We start from the raw sequence: 24,468 nt of genomic DNA, 5'->3' as shown, positions 1-24,468 counted from the left end.
GTCCATGGGATCACAAAGAATCAGACATGAATGAGTGACTGAACTGAAATGAAAGTTAAAAACAGGAAACTGTCAACCAGGAGACTGAGAATGATACATCATTTTATTCTACAGCACCTGGGAATGAAGGAAATTAGGTGTTTACATGGGACCAATGTCAGCACTGAGGGCTGAAAAGATGTTAAATAATGTTACTTTGGAAGAAATTAGTTGGGAACAGTGCTATTAGAACAATAATAAGTGGAAACTTTGAGGAGTAATCTAGGTTTGAGGTTGTGAATGTCAATTAAGATAGAGGATTAGGGTAAAGAATATTTTAGAATTTTAGGAGGGACACAGGTAAAATGGTCAACTTTGAAGGGAAATGATATGACATCAAAAATAGAATTCAGTAAGTGTGAACAAGTATGAGATGTTAAAGAATCATATGCTGGTCAGGGAGTGAAATTTCTAGATATCTTAAAAGAAAAACAATTCTAAGTAGCAAATTGTATTTGAATATAAAGTATTGAGGCAGGAATTAAACCTTTGAGTTCTAGTTTATTGACCATCTGGTGATGTCCATGTGTAGAGTCTTCTCTTGTGTTTCTTGAATAGTGTGTTTGCTATGACCAGTTTGCTCTCTTGGCAAAACTCTGGTAGCCTTTTCCCTGCTTAATTTTGAATTCCAAGGCCAAATTAACCTTTTACTCCAGGTATCTCTTGACTTCCTACTTTTGCATTCCAGTCCCCTATAATGAAAAGGACATCTCTTTTGGGTGTTAGTTCTAGAAAGTTTTGTAGGGCTTCATAGAACCATTCATCTTCAGCTTCTTCAGCATTACTGGTTGGGGCATAGACTTGGATTGCTGTGATATTGAATGGTTTGCCTTGGAAACGGACAGAGATCATTCTGGTATTTTTGAGGTTGCATCCAAGTACTGAACTTTGGACTTTTTGTTGACTATGAGGGCTACTCCATTTCTTCAAAGGGATTTTTGCCCATAGTAGTAGATGTAATGGTCATCTGTGTTAAATTCACCCATTCCAGTCCATTTTAGTTCACTGATTCCTAAAGTGTCAATGTTCACTCTTGCCATCTCCTGTTTGACCACTTCCAATTTACCTTGATTCATGGACCTAACATTCCAGGTTCCTATATAACATTGCTCTTTATAGCATTGGACTTTAATTCCATCACCAGTCACATCCACAACTAGGTGTTGTTTTTGCTTTGGCTCCGTCTCTTCATTCTTTCTGGAGTTATTTCTCCACTGTTCTCTAGTAGCATATTGGGCACCTACCAACCTGGGGAGTTCATCTTTCAGTATCTTATCTTTTTGCCTTTTTATACTGTTCATGAGGTTCTCAAGGCAAGAATACTGAAGTGGTTTGCCATTTCCTTCTTCAGTGGAATACGTTTTGTCAGAACTCTCTACCATGACCCATCTATCTTGGGTGGTGCTATACGGCATGGCTCAAAGATTATATTCTTTGCAGCCAAAGATGGAGAAGCTCTATACAATCAGCAAACTCAAGACCAGGAGCTGAATATGGCTCAGGTCATGAAATCCTTATATCCAAATTCAGACTTAAATTGAAGAAAGTAGGGAAAACCACTAGACCATTCAGGTGTGACCTAAATCAAATTCCTTATGATTATACTGAGGAAGTGACAAATAGATTCAAGAGATTAGATCTGATAGGCAGAGTGCATAAAGAATTATTGACAGAAGTTTGTGGTATTGGACAGGAGGCAGTGATCAGGACCATCCCCCAGAAAAAGAAATGCAAAACAGCAAAATGGTTGTCTGAGGAGGCCTTTCAAATAGCTGTGAAAAGAAGAGAAGCTAAAGGCAAAGGAGAAAAGTAAAGATATACCCATTTGAATGCAGAGTTCCAAAGAATAGCAAGAAGAGATAAGAAAGCCCTCCTTAGTGATCAGTGCAAAGAAATAGAGGAAAACAATAGAATAGGAAAGACTAGAGATCTCCTCAAGAAAATCTCTATACCAAGGGAACATTTGACGCAAAGATGGGCATAATAAAGGACAGAAATGGTATGGACCTAACAGAAGCAAAAGATATTAAGAAGCGGTGGCAAGAATACACAGAACTATACAAAAAGATCTTCATGACCCAAATAACCATGATGGTGTGATCACTCACCTAGAGCCTGACATCCCAGAATGCGAAATCAAGTGAGCCTTAAGAAGCATCACTACGAGCAAAGATAGTGGAGGTGATGGAATTCCAGTTGAGATATTTCAAATCCTAAAAGATGATGCTGTTAAAGTGCTCCACTCATTATGCCAGCAAATTTGGAAAATTCAGCAGTGGCCACAGGACTGGAAAAGGTCAGTTTTCATTCCAATCCCAAAGAAAGGCAACGTCAAAGAATGTTCAAACTACTGCACAATTGCACTCATCTCACACACTTAGCAAAGTAAGGCTCAAAATTCTCCATGCCAGGATTCTACAGTATGTGAACTATGAAATATTCCTGATGTTCAAGCTGGATTTAGAAAAGGCAGAGGAACCAGAGATCAAATTGCTAACATCCTTTTGATCATCGAAAAAGCAAGAGAGTTCCAAAAAAGCATCTACTTCTGCTCTATTGTCTATGCCAAAGCCTTTGACTGAGTAGATCATGACAAACTGTGAACAATTCTTAAAGAGATGGGAATACCAGAGCACCTGACCTGCCTCCTGAGAAATCTGTATGCAAGTCAAGAAGCAACAGTTAGAACTGGACATGGAACAACAGACTGGTTCCAAATAGGAAAAGGAGTACATCAAGGCTGTATATTGTCACCCTGTTTAGTTAACTTAAGTGCAGAGTATGTCTTGCGAAATGCCAGGCTGGATGAAGCACAAGTTGGAATCAAGATTGCCAGGAAAAATATCAGTAACATCAGATATGCAAGATGACACCACCCTTATGGCAGAAAGCGAAGAACTAAAGAGCCTCTTAATGAAAGTGAAAGAAGAGAGTGAAAAAGCTGGCTTAGAACTCAACATTCAAAAAAATAAGATCATGGCATCTGGCCCCTTCACTTCATGGCAAATAGATGGGGAAACAATGGACACAGTGATAGACTTTCTTTTCTTGAGCTTGAAAATACTGCAGATGGTGATTGCAGCCATGTAATTAAAAGACGCTTGCTCCTTGGAAGAAAAGCTGTGACCAACCTGGACAGCATGCTAAAAAGCAGAGACATTAGTTTGCAAACAAAAGTCTGTCTAGACAAAGCTGTGGTTTTTCCAGTAGTCATGCGTGGATGTGAGGGTTGGAATATAAAAAAATCTGAGTGCCAAGGAATTGATGTTTTTTTCAACTGTGGTGTTGGAGAAGACTCTTGAGAGTCCCTTGGATTGCCAGGAGATCCAACCAGTCTATCCTAAAGGAAATCAGTCCTGCATATTCATTGGAAGGACTGATGCTGAAGCTGAAACTTCACTACTTTGGCCACCTGATGTGAAGAACTGACTTATTGGAAAAGACCCTTATGCTGAGAAAGATTGAAATCGGGAGGAGAAGGGGAGCACAGAGGATGAGATGGTTGGATGGCATCACCGACTCGATGGACATGGGTTTGGGTGGACTCCGGGAGTTGGTGATGGACAGGGAGGCCTGGCATGCTGCAGTCCATGGGGTCACAAAGAATCAGACATGACTAAGCCACTGAACTGACTCTAGTTTATTAGCATCGGAGTCTAATACACAGAATGAATATTTTTATATCTTGATGAGCTTTACCTTCAGTTTCAGCTTGAATCCCACTTCCTTAGAGGCAAATTCTACATTGATATATTTGTAGGAAGGTTAAATAAGGAGGTGGATTCTGAATTTGAGTGTAAATCTTAACTGGAAGTATATTTTATGTAACCGTTATCATGGAGATTTTATACCATCAAATGTTTCACTACCCTCTTTCCTTTTTAATTAACGGAGGGGTAAATAAATTGTGTTCACTCCTGTTGCTTATCTGAATATTTTTAAAAGTACAGTATTGCTCTTAAATCAGTAATTAAGGTTTGAATATAGCAAATGAATATAAAAATGCTCTGTGATATAACATGAGATGTTCTGTCACATTACAGTTAACGAGAGTTATTCTCAGCAAGACAGGTATTTAATCTCATTAACAAATACCATAAGTTGGCTAAATATGGAATGCCTTAATGAATGGTTTACATCTTTCATGTGAGGGTTTACATCTTTCATATGAGTCTGTTAATGTGTCCTGATTATTAGATATAAATTAATCTAAAACAATCAAATATTTGCAAAATGTTTGTCTAAGTGTTTTTTGCCCGTTAGAAAAAAGGGACAGTGTAGAGAGCTATTTGATGCTGCCAAATGTCATTAGTTATAAACAAATACAACTGTAAATATTTGACTTTTCCTCTGCAGGTTTCAGATTGCTATGGTGCAAATAGTTGCTTTGGAGACAATTTGAAACTCTCCAAATAGACTGTTTCTTTCCACTTTACTGAAAAACAATTTTAAACATTTGTACAATATTTGTACAAATAGTAAAAATATTTGTACACCCAAAAGATTGATATCTTTATAAAAATAAAATATTGTAAAATATTTTTAAACAAAATGAATTAATGTAACAAAGAACGATTTTAATTTAAAAAAATTGGAAACATTACTCAGGAATAGCTTCTACATGTTGTTTACAAGATTCATATCACCGGTTATCTGAAAGAAGCTGTGTTTTTTTTTCTAATATGCTTTTCAAGTTTTAATTGTAACATAATTATTCCAGGGGACCCGTGTAAGTGATCACATCCACAGACAAGCATTGACTCTACTGGTGTTATAGAAACATACAATAGAGCTTCTATACTTGGTGAATTTATACTTGAGCCAGTGACGGAGGAACATCGCCAGTTTTCTGCATTCTTTCCCACCCATATATAGAAATGCTTTTAAAAATAAAAAGACCTATTTAAACAGAATACAAGTAAGAACTTTGATATAGTATAAGTCTTATGTCCTCTTTCCTCTTGATATACATAAAAGGATGTACATGTGTAGATGTACATTGCATTACTTGATAATTACATAAAATTAATGTACATACACATATACATTAAAAATGATACTGTGATGTTTACAAGATAGCACAGAAAAATAAAAAATAAATGGTTTTAGAATTAAAGGAGTAGACTATCAGTATTGAGTAGTCCATGACAGTGCTGGAAATCACTGGCTAAAAGCTCATTAAAATATCATAACTGAAAATTGTAGAATGAATGAGGCAAGGTTTCAGATATAATGAAAAAACAAAGCTATTTTTTCTCCTGTACTTTGGAGCTCTGACTCTATCTAGCTCACGTGATGAAAATTTGTAAAAGTAAAAAAAAAAAAAGTAATGTGTTAAATAAATAAATTTGAACTGAAATTTGAAATAATAAGTATAAAGAAAGGAGATATAGGAAAAACAGAAACATGAACCACAATGATCTCACAATGAAAAGACAGGTATTTCTTTTGAATGGAATTGAAGTGCAATCAATCATCTATAAATCAAGATTTTTTTAAAAATTTAAATAAAATTAAAAAATAAAGTAACATAGGAAATCTATAAAAAAAGAACAGATTATACATTGCTGCTGCTGCTGCTGCTAAGTCGCTTCAGTCGTGTCCGACTCTGTGCGACCCCATAGACGGCAGCCCACCAGGCTTCTCTGTCCATGGGATTTTCCAGGCAAGAGTACTGAAGTGGGGTGCCATTGCCTTCTCCGAGCTTATACATTAGCATTTGTTTTTTCTTACTAAAATGCACTCTTTCTGGGGCACCTTTACAGGCTAATTAAAAAAACAGTACGTTCCATGGCATTATTGTCTTGATAACAGTTTTATCAAATAAGCCAGGAATGTATGTCATCTCCAGTGTTTCCTCAGTTCAGTTCAGTTCAGTTCAGTCACTCAGTTGTGTCCGACTCTTTGCGACCCATGAATCGCAGCACGCCAGGCCTCCCTGTCCATCACCAAGTCCCGGAGTTTACCCAAACCCATGCCATCCAACCATCTCATCCTCTGTCGTCCCCTTCTCCTCCTGCCCCAAGTCCTTCCCAGCATTAGGGTCTTTTCCGATGAGTCAACTCTTCACATCAGGTGGCCAAAGTATTGGAGTTTCAGCTTCTACATCAGTCCTTCCAATGAACAACCAGGACTGATCTCCAGAAGCCTGCTTTTTGCTATAGAAACAGATTTGGCATCTCTTGTATAGTTTTACTGAATGTCTGAAAGGTAGAATAAAAGGGAGTCTGTCTTCAAGGTGATCCTTTAGTTGTAAAGTGCACTTTGTTATAGATAGCTCTTCAAATTAAGTGAAATTTTGTGTCCAGTGATACCAAATAGTACATCTACTCCACAGCACTTGTTAACTTGGAATGTTGTGTTGTGTTTAAGCACCTCAAAATTCACTGGATAACAAGGGGATCAACATAAATAATGAATTCTGTTGAAAATATTTTTTTCAGATTTCTATAAATTTAAGATTTCTGTTTTTATAAAAGTAGAGCTAGACTCAAGTTCTGATTTCTACCAAGGCTCTCCTGGTTGGTCCCACAGGACGTACACTCATTGCTTACAAAACAGTTGTTCAGACAAGACTGATGAATGAGAATCATTGTTTCAATGATGGGAGAAATTACATTTCATTAGTGAGGGGATTTGAGGGTGGGAAGGTTTACTTTGGTTCCACTGAATGCTTTTATATGTTAATGAGGCCAAATTGAATATAAAGATAATAGGTTAGATAATTTGCTTTCAATTCAAAACATGAGAATTGAAGCAGAGTTATTACAAGATTTCATTGTTTTGAACTTTGACAACTTTATCATTAGATATAGAACTCATATGACTTTCTTGGTGGCTCAGTTGGCAAAGAATCTGCCTGCAGTGCAAGAGCCCGGGTTCAATCCCTGTTTCAGCAAGATTCCACTCCAGTATTATTGCCTGGAAAATCCGATGGATGGAGGAGCCTGGTGGGCTATAGTCCATGGGGTCACAAGAGTCGGACACGACTTAGTGACTAAACTACCACATAGAATTCATATAGAGTCCAGAAGGAAAAATTTAGTCAAGGGTTTGAAGTATCACTGAATGGGGAAAGCTACAGAGAATTTGATTCATTGGTGTAAATAAGATGTGACAGAGAAGTTCAGTGACATATTGTTGGAACCAAATGAATCCAAATGTATGGTAACACTGGAGATGAATTTATGCAATTGTGATTGTCTTAGGATATTAAAAGATGTAATAGTACCACTAAAATTCTTTGTATATCATCTATAACGTTACCCTTTCCTCTTTATGTAGCCCATCACTTTAATCTAAAAATAATTCATGTATTGAAAATATCTATTCTTTTGAAATTTTATTCAAACATAGGGATTCTGAGTATTGTGTTACTAGTCCTGTGCCATGGTTCTTAGTACAAGAGGGACACAGAATGTACTTGCTGGAATGTTTGGTGTTCCCTCTCATCTTTTGTTTGTTTTCTCTATGTCCACTTATTACTTTCACTCTTGATCAAAGTCTCAGAATACTCTGGAGTGTTAGGGAAGTTGCGTTTGCTGGTTTCATAAGAGCTGACCCCTACATCTTTCTAACTTACCAACCTCTCTTGGTAGTTACTTGTAAGTGCTGTGGGTGTGAGGCCTCAGGAATTGGGCGTAAAGAGAGAAAACATTTTCTTTCCTTGGAAGAGCAAGTGCTGGGAATCTTATAGTTGGTTTCTGAGATACTCTTGCCACTGGGAGCAAATTAGACATGGTAAAAGAACCCATAGACAAAAATGAGAATATTTTGTTGTGTGAAAGATTCACACTTGTGAAATAAAATGGAGTGCTTTTGTGTATAATGAAGAGCAGGAGGAACATGTAACTATGATTAAGTTGAAGTTCTTGTTTTATATTCTTTTCATAGGTCTTTATTTCAAAATCGTATTTATCTTCTAAGGACTGTGACATGTTTAGAAAAATGCATGATATATAAATTATATTCATTCTTTCAGTTCATTGATCATTTATTAAATTCATAGTTGTGGTTAAATAGTGTGCTGAATTTTGAGGGAATAAAAAATAGAAGAGACATAATTCCTGACCTAAATGAATATTTAAATATCCTAAAAGGATTTAAATGGAGTATTTTTCAATTATACAGACAGTATTCAGAAGCCTCAATAGTATTATTAGTATCTTTTAAAGTACTTTATCATTACTCTCTAAATAATTTGACTAATTGGTTTTAACAGTATAAGTAATTAAATAACACATTAGTGTTGATACCAAACAAAATATTTCCAAACAAAATGACATAAATCTTTGTAACATGTAATTAAAGGATTTTTTCCATATTAAAAATTTGATATTCAGGAAATGACTGCTGCTGCTGCTAAGTCGCTTCAGTCGTGTCCGATTCTTAGCCACCCCATAGACGGCAGCCCACCAGGGTCCCCTGTCCCTGGGATTCTCCAGGCAAGAACACTGGAGTGGGTTGCCATTTCCTTCTCCAATGCAGGAAAGAGAAAAGTGAAAGAGAAGTCGCTCAGTCGTGTCCAACTCTTAGTGACCCCATGGATTGCAGCCCACCAGGCTCCTCCATCCATGGGACTTTCCAGGCAAGAGTACTGGAGTGGGGTGCCATTGCCTTCTCCCAGGAAATGACTAGAGTACATTAAAATAATAAATGTCCATGAGTTTTTAATAATAAAAGATTATTGACATAGAGAAATTGAGTCATCTAATAAATATTTGTCTCTCTGCTTAATAAAAGACATGCAATAAAATGCTAAGCAAAAAAGTAAATATTTACAGAGCACACATAGAATCAATTTCGAAACACATTTTCGTAATAAATCTCCCATATGGTAATACCCTTGAAATTAAAGTTTGAGAAAAGTAAATACATCACAGTTGAAAAAATAGCAGGGTTTTAAAGGCAAAAGAAAAAAAGGATATTACCTAACAACAGCAACTTTACAGTTCTTGCATCTCGCTCAGCATCTTCCTGAAGCTTTTTCTCCAATTCTTTTGATCTTTTGGCTGACTCCTTGCTCTCTGAACTAATTCCACTTCCCATCTTGTAGTGTTAGATGCTTGTCAGTTTATTTGCTCAAACTTTTTGGAATGTAGAGCACAGCTGGTGCTCTGGTTTGGACATAGGATGTAAGAGCAATGCTCTGCTGAAGTACCTAACAGCCCATTCCCTCATTTTCTAAGACTCTGCTTTGACTAAGGAGATGCTGTCACCTGACAAAGGGTAAAACCACACAGTCCTATGGTAGCTAAAGAGAAAATTCATTATGCTTTCAAATTAAGTGGTTACTTCTGGCACTCCTTCAAACCTGCTCATCTTCCTTAAAGAGTAGTACACAATAATGTAGAAAATTATGAAAATCTATGCACTAAAGATGATCTGAAATGGACAATTCAAATAGTGTTTATCACTAGTAGGCAATCTTTATTGCAAGATTTAAAGTTATAATTACTAATGAACAAACTTGTGTCTTAGGTATATGAGTCTTCAGATTCTTCATAATCACTATGATATCACTATCAGAATATTTATATTGAATCACCCAGATTTATAGTCTTGCTGTGCTTAGATTATGACTCAAAATGATTGAGACACTCTTAGTATCTGTCAGCTAACTAGAAAACATTTTCATTAAAAAAAAATACACATAGTTCTTAGATCTATACACATTGCTGTGTTGCCAAACATAGAATTCAACACACAGTGCTCTTAAATTATTTATGTTTGTCTCATAGGATCAATTTCTATAAATTGAGCTTTTACTGGTTGTGAGAAAGTCAATCCATCACCATTAATTGAGGGTCTGCTTGGTGTAGACACTGAAATGTGTTTGATTCAGGTAGTGCATTAAGTCTTTGGGGCCATTAAGGAACAGCTGTTGTGCTGGAAGGACTTTTATTGATTTGGTACTGAGGGAATAAAAAGCAATATTCTTTGCAACAGTAGGTCATTTGGTTTTTCCTGAAAGGTGAGAACAGTAAATATACCTAAATATGTTCCATGCCTTTCAACTACCCCAACAGTTGTCTTGTCCTTCTCAACGATCTACGAGCTTGGGGACAGAGATTCTGTTATACAATTTTTTTTTGTTTGTTTATATGAAGCATAAGACACTTGGATAGTCAAGTGATGTTTTCCTTTTAAGCAGAGTTGGCTACCTGTGGCAGGAGGCAAATATCTCAGTGCACATTTTTGGATTTGTGGATGTGCCTAACCAGGAAATATTAGAATACAGTCAGTCCATCAGCATGTTAGTGCTGTTCTTGTGGGATCATGGACAAACTCTGAACAGGTGTATTTTTGCATATTCATAGATCAAGGAAATAGGCTGCCAAATTCAATACATAGTCCTGCTTTGTTTACTTTTTCACATAAAATATTAGACTGTCAATATATAAGCATAGTCAAAACTTTCTGGATTTCATCTGCTCAAGCCATGTTATGATAGTATAAAAATGTGGAAAGGTAGGTATGCAAAGCATGTGATGTTGCTTTTAAAATGCAAAGGGCCTGCCCTAAAGGAACAAGATTTGCACCGGCTGGTTTATTTATATTTGCTCATGAACACTGAGTCTATCCACACTAACAGCAATGCAAAAGAACACAAACATTAAAATCTTTTCCTTTTTGTTTTCACATCAAAATTGAATATAGAGTACCTTGAAAATAAAAGACTCCTATGTGTTCCATAGCAATTATGAATAGATAAGGTACTTCCTATAACTGCATTCAAGTAAATATACTCCCTATTTTTTTGCTGGGGACATACCGTGGCTTTGAAAGGGTATACAATTTACTAAGACTTCAAAGTGGGCTGCTGATGAAAACTGACCAACTCTTCCAGGAGTATAATTGTATATTATCTGCACTGTATACAATTAGAAAATTCTGCTTTGCTGTGTGACTCAGAATGTTTTATCTTCAACTTTATGAGATTGTTACGTGAGTTTTTTCATTAGTCGCTAAAATAATCTTGACATTAAATTCAAGGTGTATCTATATTTAGGGGAGGGAAGCTGAGGAGAGCCAGAGAGAAGAGAAAGGCTTCTCATTCCTCTCCCTTGGGTGCCTGGAACTCAGCTTCACTAATGAGCTGTGGTTGTTAATACGGCTATTAATCCATGTTGCTTCACTTATCACTCACTATGCTTTTCTGGACCTAAGAAAATTATGGAAACAAAATAGTAAATTCTGTTAGAGTGAGTACAGTATTTTATTAGCTTAGGTATCCTCCATAGTATTTGACATAGTGCTAACTATTGGAAATATTCAAAAATATTTTTTTTTTAGTACATTGATAGAGACCTGGGACCTTTTTGTGTGTGCTCTGTTGAGGTGACAGCATGGTTGAATATTTCCAAGGTTCAGTGTCATGATGGATCTGTCTCAACACCCTTCAAATTTTAAAGTGACTCAAAAAAATCAACAAAAAGGCCAATTTTAGTCTGTGTGTGCGTCAGCCATGTCCGACTCTGTGCAACCCTATGGACTGCAGCCTGTCAGGCTCCTCTATCCGTGGGATTCTCCAGGCAAGAATACTGGAGTGGGTTGCCATGCCCTCCTAGAGGGGATCATCCCAACCCAGGGATCGAACCATCGAACCCACATCTCTTGTGTCTACCTGCATTGGCAGGCGGGTTCCTTACCACTAGTGCCACCTGGGAAGCCCAATTTTAGTCTGAAATAGTGTTCATATCTATGATTACAACTGTTAGCCCAGTAAGTACATCTTTTTTTTTTTTTTAATCAGCCTTAAAAATAACACCAGCATACTCCCTTTCTATTATTAAACCTTGCTCTGTAGTGAGGGAAAATTGATAAAAGATGACAACAGGAAAAGGTACCTAAATTTGTTGTTTTTGTTTAAGGAACTATGTGGCCATAAATTTCGTTCCTTTTTTAAAATAAGAAACATAAAGCAGTTCAGTTCAGTAGCTCAGTTGTGTCCGACTCTTTGTGACCCCATGAACCACAGCACGCCAGGGCTCCCTGTCCATCACCAACTCCTGGTGTTCACCCAAACTCATGTCCATTGAGTCATTGATGCCATACAACCATCTCATCCTCTGTTGTCCCCTTCTCCTCCTGCCCTCAATCTTTCCCAGCATCAGGGTCTTTTCAAATGAGTCAGCTCTTCCCATCAGGTGGCCAAAGTATCCTATCATATTAGAGTTTTATGTAATAACCAACTAAAAAAGGTAGTTTGCTGTACATATACATACACACACACAGATATACATACATTGCGTGCACAACCCACACACACACAGAAAGAGACATTGTATTGAAGAATCGTGGTCTTTTCAAATAATCATTGCAAAATAACTTCTAAGAACATTGTTGCCTTTTAAAAAAAAGTCACAATATCAACCTGATCAGGAATATCTTCTGTGGGAACAGGCTGTGCAATAAAGAAAACTGAGGAGGTAAAATACAGAGAATGAGTCCTCAGCTTTAAAAGTCACCGACAGATCACAAGCTTGAGAGATGTGGTGATTTTTCTTCTTGCTGTTTTTGGTCAGGTTCTCTGTTAAATCTCAGACTGGCATATTAGTCTTTAAACCGTTTGAATAATTCTATTTTACAAGTATGTTTTAAAATCTAGCTTGAGATATCCTGGGATTATTTCCCATTTGCTTTTAATATTGAGATTCCAACCTACATTTCTGGAGAGGTCTCTATTGCCAGTATTACTGAGTCTTATACCGTTGGGTCTTTCCAGGTGGTGCTAGAGATAAAGAACTTTCCTGTCAATGCAGGAGACATAAAAGATGGGTGTTTAATCCCTGGGTTGGGAGAATCCCCTGGAAGGAGAAATGGCAACCCACTCCAGTATTCTTGCCTGGAGAATCCCGTGGACAGAGGAGCCTGGTGGGCTACAGTGCATGGGGTCATAAAGAGTCAGATACAACTGAAGCAACTTAGCATGCAGCACACACAGAGTCATCAAGCTGGATATCCTCCGACACTGTGACCTGTGGCTGACTTCCATAAGTGGCTTCAGTGGCTCAGCTTCTTCTGGAAATGGTCAAAACAGGCTGCCATCTGTATTATTCTTTATTTTGTTTCCATATCTTATAGGAGGTGTTGACTTCAGGCTTTGGATCCCTGAGTGGTTTGAGTCCTAGCTCCCTTAGCAATGACCTTTATCTTTGTATATTCCCATGAAATTTGAGACAAACTATCCCTTCTTTACTAATGGTACTCGAATATGTACTTCTGGGAGCCCTGTGCATGGTATTGCCTTCTGAGAGTTCATGTCTTTGGGGACTCCTTGAGAGCAGTCTTTCCATCTTGAGGGAGTAGGGCAAAAGTTGCTGTTTCAAGTTAGAACATTCAGATGGTGCAATAAGTTTACAGTACCAGCATTAAGCAGCTCTTATGTCTTTAGAGGTAATGCAAAATATGCATTTTTATTCATTGAAGTTAATTTATATCTTTATTTTTCTATCTTTTACTTTTCTATGGATTAGGATATAATTATATATGATGATTATTGGAAACAAAAATATTACAAGCCTAAATGACAAAGGAGATAATTATTTCCTAAGGGGCCTCTTCCTGTCCCAAAGTCTGTCTTTAAAAAAACAAATGTATCTCAGGATTATTAAAGCACAGATTTTGTTGAAATTTCACAAAATTTTATGCTAGTGTCCCAACTTAGTTTTCACTCAGGCTTTTTTTCCTCGCTAGGAATATCTTGCTCTTCCATAGCTGACTTTTCCTCATATTCTCATCCTTTAAGAGTGAACCTCATCGTACATTCTCTGTTATGATTCACATCTACTACCTCCCGCTAGATGCTTCATTACTTTTGAAATTCCTGAGAGGTATCTGCAGCCAATCAGTTTGTCCATCCTCTTTAAGTAGGTGGGGATATTTTGCAGTGACCGTGCCCTCTGGTTCTTGTCTTCTGTTTGCAGGCTCTCAACTGAGAGTACATAGAAAAAAAACTTGTTTATTAAAAACAGTAGAGAATAATGAGTGATCAGTAGATATATAGTGTTTGAAGGGTCTTCGTTCCATCTTGGACATGGACGATTCTCCTTTTCCCAAATGATTGCAAATGTGAAATATTACCTCTAGATTTGCAGGAGTTCATTTATTCAGCAATTGATATATTTAACAACTGTTATGTGTGTACCAGGCATGAGTGATTCAGCAGTAAATCAAATTAGATACCTTTCTCACAGAGCTTAAATTCTAGTGTCGGAGGGAGTAGAGGGATTCACACAGACAATAAACACACTAAATATTTTGAGTATAGAGAATTATAGATGGTGACAAGTATTGAAAAAAAAGAGAGAGAAAGGACTTTGCTGGGTGGTATAGTGGATAGGGATCTACCTAGCAATACAGAGGACTTGCGTTCGATCCCTGGTTCAGGAGGATTCCACATGCTGCAAAGCAACTGAGCCTGTATGCCGCAACTTGTGAGCCTGTGCTTTACAACCAACAAGGAGCCACAGATACTGAGCCTGTGCTCCCTAGGGCCCATGCTCTGCAATAAGAAAAGCTCCCTCAACGAGACTCCTGCACATTACAGCTAAAAAGTAGCCCCTACTCTCCACAACTAGAGAAAAGCCCAAGCAACTAGAATCTGTTTAGTGACTCCTTCATTCTATATACTTGTCATGCTGTTGCAGACTTCTCCTTCATGAGGGCCTCTCAGTAATTGGAATCAGGCTCTGAGAAATTGCTCAGTTCTGGAAATAGGATAAGGGATCATGACATTATCCTTCTAAAGATTATCCTTGACTCTGTGTTGTTTAAATTCAGCAATACTCATAATGCCTGTTCATTTACTTTGGTTTTAAGGATGCTCTGATCTATTAACTATTTCCATAGGTCTATACATATCTGGCTCCCCCAGTTGCTACTCTGACCTTTACTCTCTTTATAATATTATAGCTGTGTTGGTTTTCATAATTAAATGCTGGCACCTGGTCTCTCTTATTTTGGGGTCTTATAATTCCCATTGCTTTGAGGAAGCCCAGGTCTATAATTGTATTTTCTGTCATCAACCCCTGCCTATAAAGAACTGTCTCAATAATGCTGAAATCATTCCCTCCACTAGTGCATTCCTTACTATTTCAATACATGGAAATTTGTTTGATCATTTCCTAAAGTCTGATTATTTTTCCCATAAAGGTTGCCAAATTCTCTGAGCCTTTTGTTGCCTTCCTCTACCATTTGCCATAGGACAGAACTTTATCCAGGCTTCCAAGAGCCATCCTATGAAACATATTGATACTGTCTCCTAGGGTATTGGCATCCTATATCATAGGAGAGGGCTTCTGTATGATACCTCTCCTTTATCCAACTTTATGTTCCACTTTCCTTTGATCTAGCACCTTTAAAATCTAAATATATTTGTGTGTGTACACACACACACTTATAGCTCCTGCAAGCACATGTTGGTTAGCTTCTGGAGCTCTTTTATTATGTGGCCTCTTTCTTCTGCTCACAGGTCCAGAACTTTCTTGGTCAGGTTATGTCATAAGTAGATTATAGTTATTAACTGTGTTTCCTGAAGCAATAGGTATAGATTTGTATTAGACTGAAAGCTATCTTACAAGACAAAGGACTCTGCATTGTCTTCATGAAAGAGGGGGTGCTACTTTTTAAAAAGGAAGGATGTAACACTTTTGCCAGCCCAGAGGATCCAAGTAGAATCTAAGGATTCATGCTTTTTTGATGCATCAACCCAGGCATTACTATTTTAATTCTCTAGGTCCCATTTCTTTCCATGAAGACCCTGACTTTGGTGTAACAGTCTTGCCATGGTTGAATATTCAATCTTCTGTTGAACTCTTCTACCTTATAATTAAGTCCTCTGCCTGATCATCACTTTTCCCATCTTCATCTATATAGGCTATCCACTGACTTTCGTGCTTTGCATTAAATTTGTAATTAATCACCCTTGGCCTTCCATTGTCTTTTCTTCAGTGAATTGATAGCTCCCAGCAACAGCCATATTGCTGCAGTCCTTATAATTTTTTCTTGCTTTAACTGAAATTTTTCTTACATGTATGTTATTTTTCACTGATATCCAATTTCAGATTACTACCAGTGAAAATTTTAAAAACTTACCTGCTTTTGCAAGCCGGATACAATGGGTCATAAAACTAACAGCAATAATTGGGCCCTAATTGCTTAGCTGGCTGAAGGTTGAAGGCTGGAGATCGGTAATCTAGTTCCAATATCCCATTTAGAGTCTGCTTCTTGGGACCACTCTTGATATCAACTCTCTCAGATTAAGTTTCCTGGAAACGGAATCTGAGGCAGATCTGCTTAAAAAGGAGTGAGGAACACCTTTGGCAGATAAATCTAGATGGAAGGAGGGAGGCAGAACTTGGCCATAGGAAAGGGTGAACCACAATGCTGTTGTAATACAGGTCACAGATGATCCTTTGGAGGTCTATAACTGGAATGATTCTTCAAAGTTGTTCTTGAGAAGAGAGATTAGCTTTTATACTCCCAATTGCCTGGTCATTGCATGAGGGCTGCCTTCAGGTGGGAGTTACAACCTTGAACAAGGCAGGTCCTTTTGGTCAAGGACCCTGCCCTGCAGAGGGACTCATCTGCCAACACTGCCAGGAGCTCAAAGAATGAGTGAATCAGGCATGAAAGGAGCTCTTAGTGGTACAGCAGAATGTTCACTTCAGTAACATTTGGGCAAAGACATCAAATAAATGAGGAAAGAAAAACACTCACATCTAGAGAAAGATAAATCTGAGCAAAGGGAATAGTAATTGTGAAGGCTTTGAGGCAGGCACTTGCCTAGTGTGATTGAAGAATCACAGGGAACCAGGGTGGCTGGAGTAGAGTAAGTACAGGAAAAGGAGTAGAAGAGGGCAGAATGGGTGAGTGTGGGGGTGTTCCTTCAGATGAATGAGGGACTCCTAAATCAGCTCAGGACTCAGCCCTGTGAGAGACTGGAAAACAATACAGGGATTTAAGCAGTGGAATAAATTAATGGAACCAACATGTTAACACAAGAATTCTGGATAACATTTTCAAGTAATTAGGAAAATTTTGCAATAATCCAGGTAAAAGGCAACATGATTTAGGCTGGATTATTGCCATGGTAACACGTGGACAGATTTTTGGATACATCTTACAGTTAGAACTGGCAGGGATTGAGATGTAGTATTTAAGAGAAAGGAAGAAATTGAGTAGTTGTAGGAATAGAGTTTCTACATGTTGAGATGAGAAATACTGTGGAATAAGGAGAGTTAGGGGAGAAAGATCAGGAGCTCAATTGACTATCATATACTTGAAAAATTATTAGCCAAATCAAGTGTTCAAGCAGGCTACCAATACGAGTTTCAACGTCAGAATTCTGGCTAGGATGTTGTTTCTTTCTTTTTTTAAATTGATGTATCCGGTTCAGTCCAGTTCAATTGCTCAGCTGTGTCTGACTCTTTGTGACCCTATGAATTGCAGCACACCAAGCCTCCCTGTCCATCACCAACACCCAGAGTTTACCCAAACTCATGTCCATCGAGTTGGTGATGCCATCCAGCCATCTCATCCTCTGTTGTCCCCTTCTCCTCCTGCCCCTAAGCCTTCCCAGCATCAGGGTCTTTTCCAATGAGCCAACTCTTCGCATGGGGTGGCCAAAGTATTGGGGTTTCAGCGTCAACATCCATCCTTCCAGTGAACACCCAGGACTGATCTCCTTTAGGATGGACTGGTGGGAACTCCTTGCAGTCCAAGGACTCTCAAGAGTCTTCTCCAACACCACAGTTCAAAAGCATCAATTCTTCAGTGCTCAGCTTTCTTCACAGTCCAGCTCTCACATCCATACATGACTACTGGAAAAACCATAGCCTTGACTAGATGGACCTTTGATGGCAAAGTAATGTCTCTGCTCTTTAATAAGCTATCTGGGTTGGTCATAACTTTCCTTCCAAGGAGTAAGCGTCTTTTAATTTCATGGCTGCAGTCACCATCTGCAGTGATTTTGGAGCCTCCCAAAATAAAGTCTGTCACTGTTTCCACTGTTTCCCATTCTATTTCCCATGAAGTGTTGGGACCAGATGCCATGACCTTAGTTTTCTGAACGTTGAGCTTTAAGCCAACTTTTTCACTCTCCTCTCTCACTTTCATCAAGAGGCTTTTTAGTTCTTCTTCACTTTCTGCCATAAGGGTGGTGTCATCTGCATATCTGAGGTTATTGATATTTCTCCCGGCAATCCTGATTCCAGCTTGTGTTTCTTCCAGCCCAGCGTTTCTCATGATGTACTCTGCATAGAAGTTAAATAAGCAGGGTGACAATATACAGCCTTGACATACTCATTTTTCTATTTGGAACCAGTCTGTTGTTTCATGTCCAGTTCTAACTGTTGCTTCCTGACCTGCATACAGGTTTCTCAAGAGGCAAGTCAGGTGCTCCGGTATTCCCATCTCTTTCAGAATTTTCCACAGTTTATTATGATCCACACAGTCAAAGGCTTTGGCATAGTCAATAAAGCAGAAATAGATGTTTTTCTGGAACTCTCTTGCTTTTTCGATGATCCAGTGGATATTGGCAATTTGATCTCTGGTTCCTCTGCCTTTTCTAAAACCAGCTTGAACATCTGGAATTTCACAGTTCATGTATTGCTGAAGCCTGGCTTGGAGAATTTTGAGCATTACTTTACTAGCATGTGAGAAGAGTGCAATTGTGTGGTAGTTTGAGCATTCTTTGGCATTGCCTTTCTTTGGGATCGGAGTGAAAACTGACCTTTTCCAGTCCTGTGGCCACTGCTGAGTTTTCCAAATTTGCTGGCATATTGATGTATAGTTAATATATAATGTATTAGTTTCAAAGTGATTCAGTTATACATACATAGATACTCTTGTCCAGATTCTTTCCCATTATAGGTTATTACAATATATTGAGTTTAGTTTCCTGTGCTATACAATAGGTCCTTGCTGTTTTCTTATTTTACATATAACAGTGTGTATATGTTAGTCCCAAACTCCTAATTTATCTCCTTCCCTGCCCTTCCACTGCTATCCCCTTTGTTAACCATAAGTTTGTTTTCTATCTGTGAGTGTTTTTCTGTTTTGTAAATAAGTTCATTTTTATCTTTTTTTTTTCAGATTCCACATATCACATGAGGGCTAGAATATAATTTGAGAGTCATCAGCAGATAATGACATTTAAAGTGATAAAAGTAGATGAAATAATGAAGGGAATATGGAAAGAGAGAAAAGACGTTCAGGGACTGTCTAAGGTCGTTTAAAGAAATCTGAGAAGTTGCTGCTAACATGGAAGGAGGAGAATCTGGAGAATACATTGTCTTCCTAGAAGCCAAGAAAAGGAAAGGTCTTAAGAGAATGGGATGATTCACTGTATCACATGCTACTGACTGGTCAAGTAAAAAAAATGTACTGAAAATTAATCACTGAATCCAGTCAAACCTACATCTAACATTTCCATGGCCAGAGTATCATTCAGAGCATACATGCTACACATCTAAATATCTATGTTATAAATCAAGCTTACATACTTAATAGAAAAATTCTTCCCTCTTACAAAAAAAAAATGTAACTTGAAGGTGATACAAAAAGACATGTCCAAATTTAGCACAATTTGCTATCTTTTCAATATGGAATTGTGAAAGTGTAAGAATCCTAGCCCCTTCTCTTCCCACTATCCACTCAGTGCTCTGCTGTGTGAGAACTCTTAAACAGGCAAGCCCTGGGCAAGCTCTGTTAACACCTGACAAACAGCTGACTTTTGGCAATCTCTCTGACCTGGGGATATGTAAATTCAGTGGTGTGATCTACTCTTGAGTCATCAGACTCACAGAAGAGGCCTGTGCAGATCTGTAAGTGGGTTTAAGTGATCCTAAAAGGAAGTTACACAGTTCTGGTTCCCTGGAGTGTGGGCTGGATGAAGAGCATAGACTCCAGGTGGGCATTTCCCCTTGGCCTCTTCAACTCCTTGCTCCACTGGGGAGAAGCTCAGCATATGAAGGGCCAAGGCAAGAATTTCCAAGTCATGGGGTCCAGGGAGGAGTCCCCTGTTGGCTGAATCTGGAGGCGGTACAAGGTTAAGAAATACTGATCTTGATAATATTGATTTCAAGTCAGTGTTAAGAGTCGGGGGCGGGGCGGGGGGGGATGTGGGGTTGGGAAGAGAAATTAGAAACTGCACTGGACATTACTTTTTTCCCCCCCTAAAAGCAACTTTTATTTGGTGTGAAAGTGAAGTCACTTAGTCATGTCCAACTCTTTGCGACCCTGTGGCCTGTAACCCATCAGGCTCCTCCGACCATGGGATTTTCCAGGCAAGAATGCTGGAGTGGGTTGCCATTTCCTTCTCCATTTATTTGGTATAATATCACACAATTAATAGCTTGTATTGGTGTAGTTCAACTATAAATATAAGACTTGGATTCATATTCTACTGAATTTTTTAAACTCTTTTCACCAGAAGCACAATTTCTGCTCTGATGTCCTCCTGCTGCTCAAAAATATATACTAAACTATACTGTTTAATATATATTTAACAATGAGTAAAAGGGTTGCCTTCAACATTTTGTTTAATATAGATAAGCAGTGTTTTTGGGAAATCCTTTAATGCCATATAATCTGTTTGGTGCCTTTTTATAAAGGAGAGGAGAGGACTAGCATCGTAATTGGTAGGGGAAGTTGATCAAAAGAGGATGCTTTTGTAGGAACTGATGAGAAAGACACAGTGGAGAACGGTGGTAAAATTTGATAGTGCATAATAGAGAAGGGACAGTACTGTTGAAATGATGTCCTTGAGTAGGTAGAGAGAAATGGGATGTAGTGCATAAGTGGATGGTTGCTTTCTATTAAACAGAAAATTCATTCACAGGAACAAGAGAGAAGGAAAAGCAAGTAAATACAGAAGCAGATCGAGGTTAGGCGTGATGGTGAAAGAGTTTAAATGTGTCTTCTGGTTGCTTCTATTTCTCAGAGAAATAGCAATCAAGGGTGGAACATATGTTGGAGATACAAGAAAAAAAGAATAAAATAGTGAGCTACTTAACAGCTCTTATTTAAATAACCCCTTATCAGTCATGCAATGCTGCCCTCTACCTCTATTAAGGGTGTCTCAATAGCCATTCATGTGCTCTGAATCAGCAGAAAGCTTTAGGAGTTGTCCTTAAATTCTTTGCAAATTTGGAGATTGCTAACCACTCGTTCCTCCGAAGCCTCTCTCACTGTGGCTTTCACGCTGTGACTATTATCCTTTTCTGACTTCACACCTTGTCTTCACTAAATTCTTTCTCTGTTACTCTCTTCTTAAGCCAGATTGTTTCATGTTTCTGTCTTTTAAATTCCCTGCTCCTACACCAGGCAATCTCGTTTTCTTTTTAGGGTTCAGTGATCAGGAGATGAAGCCCCAAATGTTTACATCCACCTGAACCACCCCATCCTCTTCAGTATGTGGCGAGTCCTGTTGTTGTTCAGTCACTAAGTTGTGTCAAACTCTTTGCAACCCCATGGACTATAGCCCCACCAGGCTCCTCTGTCGTGGGACTTCCCAGGCAAGAATACTGGAGTGGGTTGCCATTTCCTTCTCCACGGATCCAACCCGCCTGTCCTACACTGGCAGGTGGATTCTTTACCACTGAGCCACCAGGGAAGCCTGTGGCAAGTCCTACAGCACTTCAAAGTGAAAGTGTTTGAACTCAAGATAGCTCCTGATGAACCCTCAACTATCTGTGAGCAACAGCATAATTGTATTTATCCCTCACTTAAAATCTGAGCCTTTTCTGATTCTTCCTTACTCCCTGTATTTATATATTTGATAGCATGCAAAAGTGTTTTCAAATCCTTTCCTACCTTTTGGCTTCCTTTGCCAACTCCCTTATCCAAGCACATAGTTCCCTCTTTCTTCCTGCTTATTAGGGCAATCTCTTAAAGAATCTCACTTCCTCTTTTCTTTAATTGCATGTTTATTTAATCTAGCATCATGGGGCTGAAGATTTATCTTCCTAAGGAGCAAATGGCAATATCTCTTGTAAGATCCATTGTTTAAGACAAACTTTTAAGCCTACATTAGTTGATCTCAATCCTCTTTTCTCCTAAGTTTTACATTTCTCTCCTATATTTATTCTTAATCCTAATCAAAATGATTTAGTATTTCCCACACATTTTGTGAGACTTCATATCTTTCATCTTTAACCTTGGACTATTCTTGTTGCCACAGTGTCCTTTTCAACTTAAAAAATTTGTTAATGCCCAATTCAAATGTCACTATATTGAGTACTTTCAACTCCATCCTAACTTGAAAATAATATACTCTGAAAAATAGAAAATTTTACTAGGGCCACATTTAAAATACTAATTGAACTTGCTGCAATTAATTTAAATTATATATCCAGCTTACTACCCATATTAACTGACACTCTATAGGCTTTGGAAAAAAAGCTGGAAGAATACTGTATGTTTTTGGTAGTTTAGTCAGAACTCTTCTGTAGTGAATGGAAATGCTCTGTATCTGCACAGCCCTATTTAGCATCTCCTAGCTGCATATGGCCAGTGAGCACTTGAAATGTGGCTAGTATTAATACAACTGAGGAGCTACATTTTAAATTTTAATCATTTTATCTAAATTACCACAAGTGGCTTTTTGGTATTACACATTTGATCTACTTATGGACACTAAGATTTCCTGGGTCACCTCCTTCTTCAAAATCCGTTCATCTCAAACCTCACCAACCCATTCGTAAATGCTGCTTCAAGATTCAGTCCTCACTGAGCCATTGCAGAACTTCACTGTGTGCATCACCTTTGGCCCCCTTTCCATGACTCACGCAACATGAATCTTAAACTGGCTGTTTCCTCCTTCCCCTGCACCACCCAAAGCACGTGAAAGCAGAAAACAGACACAGAGTCGTTACGTTCCCAACATTAACCCCTGTTCCTTTATTGTCACTCTTGTTTGTTGTCATTTGTGGTTCCTACATACATGTGGGTTAGAGGGACATGACTGACTGCTTGAGGGGAACAGGAAGAGAAACGAATCCGTTTCAGTGACTGTGCATTCTTCTCACCTTTCACTGTGTTAGCTAAAGAGTAATTTCACATCGTCCCTGAATTATCCTTTCCCTGCCAAGTTGTTAAATGATTCCTCTGCCTATTCAACTCTACTTAAATTTCTAGCAAGGTTATGAACTGGAAAATGATACTCTTGAAGAATATAAAATATAGTTAGGGTAATACTACAAATATACAAAAAAAGCACTATGGTAGACAAGGTTTATGGTTAATGTCAAAAGAATTGTGCGCACACACACACACATGATTTAAGGAGCTCAGAGGAGAGAACTATGGCTTTTACATGTTTTTATATATAAGAAATGTGATATGAAAAAGTTATGATTTTAGCTGTACGTTCAATTATAGATAAGATTTTAAACAAAAGAAAAGGCATTCAGAACACAGTATAGAATAATGAAAGAACATGAAATTTGTAGGAAGTCATGCCATTCACTTGGTAGTTGAGTCATCTTGTACAAACTTCTTAATATTTAAGGACTGAGAGATTTACAATTTTCTTTTTTTCAGTTTTAATATTTTTAATTGAAATATAGTTGATTTACAGTGTATTAATTTCTTCTGTAAAAGATTCAGTTATATATATATATATATACATTCTTTTCTTTAATATTCTTTCTATTATGGTTTATCATAGGATACTGAATAGAGTTCCCTGTGCTATACAGTAGGACCTTGTTAATTCATTTCATATATGAAAGCTTAAATCTGCCAACCCCAACCTCTCACTCATATCCCTCTTCCAACTCCCTCCCCCTTGGAAACCACCAGTCTGTTCTCTGTGTTCGTGAGACTGTTTCATAGGTAGGTTCATGTGTGTCATATTGTAGATTCCACATATAAGTGACATCATATGGTGTTTGTCTTTCTCTTTCTGACATAACTTAGTATGATAATCTCTAATTGCATTTACATTGCTGTAAATGGCATTATTTCATTCTTTTTTTATGACTGAGTAGTATTCCACTGGACTCCCCTGGTAGCTCAGCTGGTAAAGAATCCACCTGCAATGTAGGATACCCTGGTTCAATTCCTGGGTCAGGAAGATACCATGGAGAAGGGATATGATATCCACTCCAGTATGCTTGGGCTTCCCTAGTGGCTCAGACAGTAAAGAATCTGCCTGCAATGTGGGAGACCTGGGTTCTATACCTGGGTTGAGAAGAGGGCATGGCAACCCACTCCAGTATTATTGCCTGGAGAATTCCATGGACAGAGGAGCCTGGCAGGCTACAGTCCATGGGATCACAAAGAGTTGGACATGACTGAGCAACTTTCACTAGTATTCCATTGTACATATGTACCACTTCTTTATCCATTCATTCGTTGCTGGACATTTAAATTGTTTTCATGTTTTGGCTATTGTGAATAGTGCTGCTGTGAACATAGGGT

General features: G+C 38.2%; 2 protein-coding genes across 15 annotated transcripts in view; one reads left to right on the top strand and one right to left on the bottom strand.

Moving 5' to 3' along the window:
* GNAT3 (G protein subunit alpha transducin 3) overlaps positions 1 to 11,470 on the bottom strand; it is a 55,956-nt gene extending 44,486 nt beyond the window's left edge. The window contains exon 1 of the mRNA XM_081535655.1: positions 8,970 to 11,470. Coding sequence (XP_081391781.1) covers positions 8,970 to 9,087 — 118 coding nt within the window. The 5' untranslated portion in view covers positions 9,088 to 11,470. The remainder of the gene's footprint in view (positions 1 to 8,969) is intronic.
* The window catches only part of LOC145524092 (platelet glycoprotein 4), a 210,929-nt gene that overhangs the window by 19,021 nt on the left and 167,440 nt on the right, over positions 1 to 24,468 (top strand). The gene's annotated exons all lie outside the window — the stretch shown is intronic.

The sequence above is a fragment of the Giraffa tippelskirchi genome, chromosome 10, assembly GCF_054371585.1.
Source record: "Giraffa tippelskirchi isolate mGirTip1 chromosome 10, T2T-mGirTip1v1.2.pri, whole genome shotgun sequence".
Taxonomy (NCBI): domain Eukaryota; kingdom Metazoa; phylum Chordata; class Mammalia; order Artiodactyla; family Giraffidae; genus Giraffa; species Giraffa tippelskirchi.
Note: the sequence above shows the minus strand (reverse complement) of the source record. Positions and strands in the feature narration are given on the sequence as shown.